Source organism: Eucyclogobius newberryi, unplaced genomic scaffold (genome assembly GCF_026437365.1).
Source record: "Eucyclogobius newberryi isolate DKJ021-1_F unplaced genomic scaffold, fEucNew1.0.hap1 SCAF_22, whole genome shotgun sequence".
In the NCBI taxonomy this organism is placed as follows: Eukaryota; Metazoa; Chordata; class Actinopteri; order Gobiiformes; family Gobiidae; genus Eucyclogobius; species Eucyclogobius newberryi.
This window is the reverse complement of record NW_027315857.1, coordinates 16,471,495-16,476,563: the sequence shown is the minus strand read 5'-3', so window position 1 is coordinate 16,476,563 and position 5,069 is coordinate 16,471,495. Positions and strand designations below refer to the sequence as shown.

The 5,069-nt window shown below is 42.1% G+C and overlaps 1 protein-coding gene across 1 annotated transcript; it reads right to left on the bottom strand.

Annotated features, from left to right (window-relative positions):
• Positions 1–1,055: 1,055 nt before the first annotated feature.
• Positions 1,056–2,754, bottom strand: LOC140372171 (E3 ubiquitin-protein ligase TRIM21-like). The gene has a single exon (XM_072459451.1). The coding sequence runs from the start codon at positions 2,752–2,754 to the stop codon at positions 1,093–1,095; it is 1,662 nt and encodes a 553-aa protein (XP_072315552.1). The 3' UTR covers positions 1,056–1,092.
• Positions 2,755–5,069: the final 2,315 nt, after the last annotated feature.

The following is a 5,069-nucleotide window of genomic DNA, read 5'->3' as shown; positions in this document are numbered from 1 at the left end:
GTCATCTTGTTTATTTAAAACACATTTATTTATAAACTTACACCAATAAGACAAAAAAGTAACTCCAATACAAGTAAATCTATCTACGGATAAACCTAAGTCCAAATAAAAGTACCTTTCAGTAAATGCCAACCTGAAATGAGAAGATGGGAGTTTCAGAAGGCATGAGCAGGTCTTGTGAAGTGCTTTTAGGGTCACAAAAAAGTACAGGAGAAAAAAAAATGTGCCAAATTAAAATTCAGTATCTGAGGATTAGACAAATGAAAAACAATAGATCTTTTGATGAGGGATTCTCAATAAATTGCATTTTGAAGATTATGCTTATTTTCACCCAAATAACACAATTTTGAGGTCTTTGCAAAAGCACCGAATTAGAAATGTTGGAATCAATGGACATTTAAGATGTGGACATGAATGGACATATCTACCACAATTGGTAACTTCTGATCTCAAGGCTGTGTTCAGTTCAATAAGATCCAACAGACTTGAGATTACTGCAGCTCTCACTAGCCTCCTCAACCATGGCCACAATCATGAGCTTACATGGCTCCTTGGCCTTTTGTCAAGCTGGGCTGGAGAACTCATCGTCTTGTCTCTCAAGGTTGAGACAAACCTTGAGGAATGAGCTTCTGCCATCAATGCCAACCTTGACAAAGTATCTGGTCAGGGGATGGAAACCTCTGAGTTGGCGGAGATGGGCAATAAGACCAATAGTTCTTTTGAACTTTCGGCCTCCAGCCCTTTCCATTAAATATAAATATATATTTAAAAAAACTGTCTTTGATTGTTACCTTGATGTGGTAGATAGATTTTATGTCTTAAATGCCACTTTTGTCCAAAATATGCAATTCTGTGCTTTTGCAAAGACCTCAAAATTGCGTTATTTGGATGAAAATAAGCATAATCTTCAAAATGCAAATCCTTGAGACTCCCTCATCAAAAGATGTCTTGTTTTACATTTTTCTAATCCTCAGATACTGAATTTTAATTTGGCACTAATCTTTTCTTCTGCACTTTTTTATTACCCTAAAAGCACTTTGCAAGACCTGTGAGAGTATTTTAGGCCTCACCAATAAAGTACATTCTGCAAAACTAACTATCATTGGGTAAAATCACCAGAGGAGCTGAGTTTGAACCCTCATCATTGCCACATGGATTGAACAGTGGCAGAATGTTCTCAGTGAAATCACAGTCAGTGAAAGTGTAAATAAGAGATTCTTTACCCACATCATAGAAGGAGACCAGACCTTCATCATAATCCACAAACACTCCCACTTTCTCTGGAGAAGATCTAACGGGAAGACGCACACGAGGCTCTTCGCTGGTCTCATACTCATCACTGCCCATATAAAGTGACCAGAATCCTTTCCGTACAGTTTGAGGCTCTTCGTCTTTTCTGTCCACTGACTCTTTGGCCACTCCTAATATCCACCTAGTCTTTCCCTCGACCTGAACCTCAAAATAAAACTTTCCAGAAGAAAACTTTTGTTCTCCTAAAACGCACAAATAACTGGAAAATCTCTCAGAAATGTCTGGGAGATTATTTTCTTGGTCACTGTGATGAACCTGTTTGAGATCTTCAGACAGAACTAAGTTTGGATTTACTGTGTTTGGATCTAGAGACACGTCCACTTTAAACTCTTGAACTCTTTCCATTTCAGCCTTCATAACCTTCTCTATCTCTGTATTAAGTGTGTTCGTCAGCTTAGACACAGCTTTGGTCGCTCTCCCTTTGTATGATGGAACCCTCACGCTCTCCTCGGGCCAGTCACGGAGCTGTGGAGCAGGTTTGTCTAAAAGGAAAGTTTGTACATACTGCAGGTGGTCTCCAGAGCTCCAGAGCTGCTTCATCTCAGCTCCTCTCTGCTCCTGGGCAGAGATCTCTGTCTGGATCTGCTCTCTCAGCTGAACTTCCTCCTCCTCGTTCCTCTTCTGCTTTTCTACAATGCTCTGTTTGAACTCGTCCAGACTTTGTTGAGCACACTCCCTCAAAGTGTTGAAGACTCTGAGACCTTCTTGTAGTTCTGTCTCTGCCTTTCTCTGACTGAGTTCTACTGAGTGCCGGATCTCCTCGATCTTCAGAAGTCTTTCTTTAATCTGCTCCTTCAGCCTGGCCTGCTGCACCTCATGTTCCTCTCCCAGGTGCACTATCTGATGATCCCTATGGTCTTTCATCCAGCACAGCGGGCACATCAAGTGTGAGTCTTCTTTACAAAAGAACTGCAGTAGGTGGCCGTGCTCAGGGCAGAAGAGCTTCTCTAAGTTGGGCGGAGGTTGGATCAGCTGGTGCAACTTGTTAAGAGGGTCTGTGGAGTGGCTCTGCAGGTGGCTCTCACAGTACGAGAACTCACACATCAAGCAGAACTTTACGGCTCTTAGCCTGGGCTCTCGGCAGCGGTGAGTGGACACATCACAGAGCACCTCTCCTGGAGGAGTGGACACATCACAGAGCACCTCTCCTGGAGGAGTGGACACATCACAGAGCACCTCTCCTGGAGGAGTGGACACATCACAGAGCACCTCTCCTGGAGGAGAAACTATCTCTGACATAAGAGTATTGACTTTTGTCTGTGGTCTTGGCCTGAAGTCCTGCTTACAGAGTGGGCAGTTGTGGTGACTGCTGTCCCAGTGTTTGTTGAGGCAGAATTTGCAGAAGCTGTGTCCACATGGTGTAGTGACTGGATCAGTGAAGACCTCCAGACAGATGGGGCACAGGAACTGCTCCTTAGAGAGAGTACAGCTCATAGCGGCCATCACTGCAACTGGAGAGACAACGCACTTAGTTTAGTGTAAACCATGACATTAACAGTAACAGTGACACAAAATGTATTGTTGAGGCAGCTGAGAGTCAAAGTTACACGTTTGCTGAAGGTTATTTAACTGTTTTTATCTTTTTACTCAGTTGTTTTACTTGTGACTAGGGATGCGTACCGCTACGACGGACCGGATCTGGACTTGTAAAAATTTTTCGGTTCAGGTCCAAAAAAAACGAAACCCCGGTGATTCGGTTCTGGACTCATATAAAATTTAGCACTCAAATACTATATCCTTTTTGTTCTAGAATCTAGACCATCTTAAACCTTCCATTGATCGCGAAATTCACGCTGGAAAACACGTAAACACTGCCATGCGCCGCTGTCAATAGCGCACACGGACCCTAATTAGCGACGCACGCGTCTTCCGGGCATAAGTGAAGCCGGCGAAATAAGTTTAAAGATGCGAGAGACGGGAGCGCTTCATACGTGTCGAGCTGCGCGGAACCGTGTATCCACATGTGAACACTGAAGCCGGTGAGATCGCTGGCTTCATCTGAACTGTTTTTAACTGGGGTGCAATGTTGTGATGGCGGGGTCAGCGTGGTCTTGTCTGGGTCTTTGGTCTGGGTGTAAATATGAATGAAATAACTTAAGTGTTATGTTGTGGTGTGATGTATTTGGCATTAAGTAAATACTAAGTCAAAGTAATATTGCTTAATTGCTGCATTCATTGATTAGAGTTTATATTTTGTAATAGTATTTCGTATTTGTATTCTACTGTTGTTAAATATAGTCTGGTGTTAAATGCTGCTAACATGATGTATTATTTTGATTTGTTGTGTAAAATATTTTCATATTCTACTTTTGATACTGCTAAGTTGATGCTTTATAGTGATTCAAGACTTAATTATTTACACTGGTGTACACTTGTCTGTTTGAAGGTTTTTACCTGACTTTTGATGCCAATAGATCTGTAACATTAAAGATGGAAATGTGTCCAAAGGCAAAACATTGTATCAGATGAAACAGCTGCTTTGACCCTTGACCCAGACTGACCCTGTCAACAATACTCAACATGCTCTTGTTGTTGAGTTGAGTCTTGAGTTGTTCCTCAAGTAAAACACATGAATATGTGTTAACTGTTAAGCTATAGTTTAGCAGCTAGCTAGTAGCTTGTGATTTGTAAGTTGTAGCTTCTGTTAACAACAGTGAATAAAGCAGACAAGTTGAGTTTATTTCACTCTGCAGTTAAACCTTGTGTTTGATAGTCGTCCTTGTTCAAGTGTCTTCAACTTAATTTAGCCAAGTAGCTTGTGTTATGCTGTTATAACATTATGCAAAAATGGCCGGACTCATTAGGTCCGGACCTGAACCTAAACCTCTGGATTCGAATCCGGACTTGAACCTGAACGTGGGTTTAGGTATGCATTCCTACTTGTGACTGTCCACTTTGGACTGCAGTGAAGTGTTGTGTTACAGCAGTTCGTCCACAGCGAAAACCAGCGCCGGGGACAGCCGCTTCATCGCTTTGCAGCGTTTTAAGCCGGTCTGCGACTAGAGCCTGCAACGGGGGCCCCGGGCTTCACTTAGCATTTGATCCATGATGCCTATTTGCTCATCAAAAACTGCCTGAGCATATGAGTGCATATCCAGGGCAGCTTTTCCAATGAAAATCGGGTTAGCTTGTTTTCTGAAGTTTGGCTCGGCTTGATTGATCTCAAACAATGAAAATGTTTCTGGACAAAAGAAAAAAGGCACTAAACAGTCATTCTCACATGGGATTGCGAGTGGGTTTGTAGTGCCAAACAGTTCTTCAGATCCACAAAGTTCAAGCAGTTTTACAATAAAAGGTGATACAGTTCGTCGTTTGTGAATCTAAGCCATTGTTAATGTTCCAAAAAGGTCTTTATCAGGCATACATTTGTGTGTGGCGCAGGAGCCAAAGTTAACGTGACCGCTCTCTGCCGCCTCTATCTTTGTTTTCAATCAACATCATTTACTTACACATAACGTTAGATTTATCATTTTACTCACTTTAGTTTTGAGTTTATTGATGTAAAGGTTGAAATCTTTGTGGACAAACTCCACGCAGCTCTGTCTTCTCCCTGTGTAAGTTTTGTTTCTTGTTCTTCTTCTTCTTTGGTGTTTTATAGCGGTTGGTATCCGAGTGTTACATTAGCGTCACCCACTGCAGTTAGACTTAAGACTTTACTCTCCTGACTTGACTCTTGGTAGTTTGTCTCCCCGTCCGACTTTATTCCTTAGGCTATATTACTGCCACCTACTGTAGTTGTGCGTCTTAGACTTTAGATT

Bases quoted from the DNA above. Each gene is read 5' to 3' on its own strand.
- LOC140372171 (XM_072459451.1), bottom strand. From the start codon at position 2,754: ATGGCCGCTATGAGCTGTACTCTCTCTAAGGAGCAGTTCCTGTGCCCC.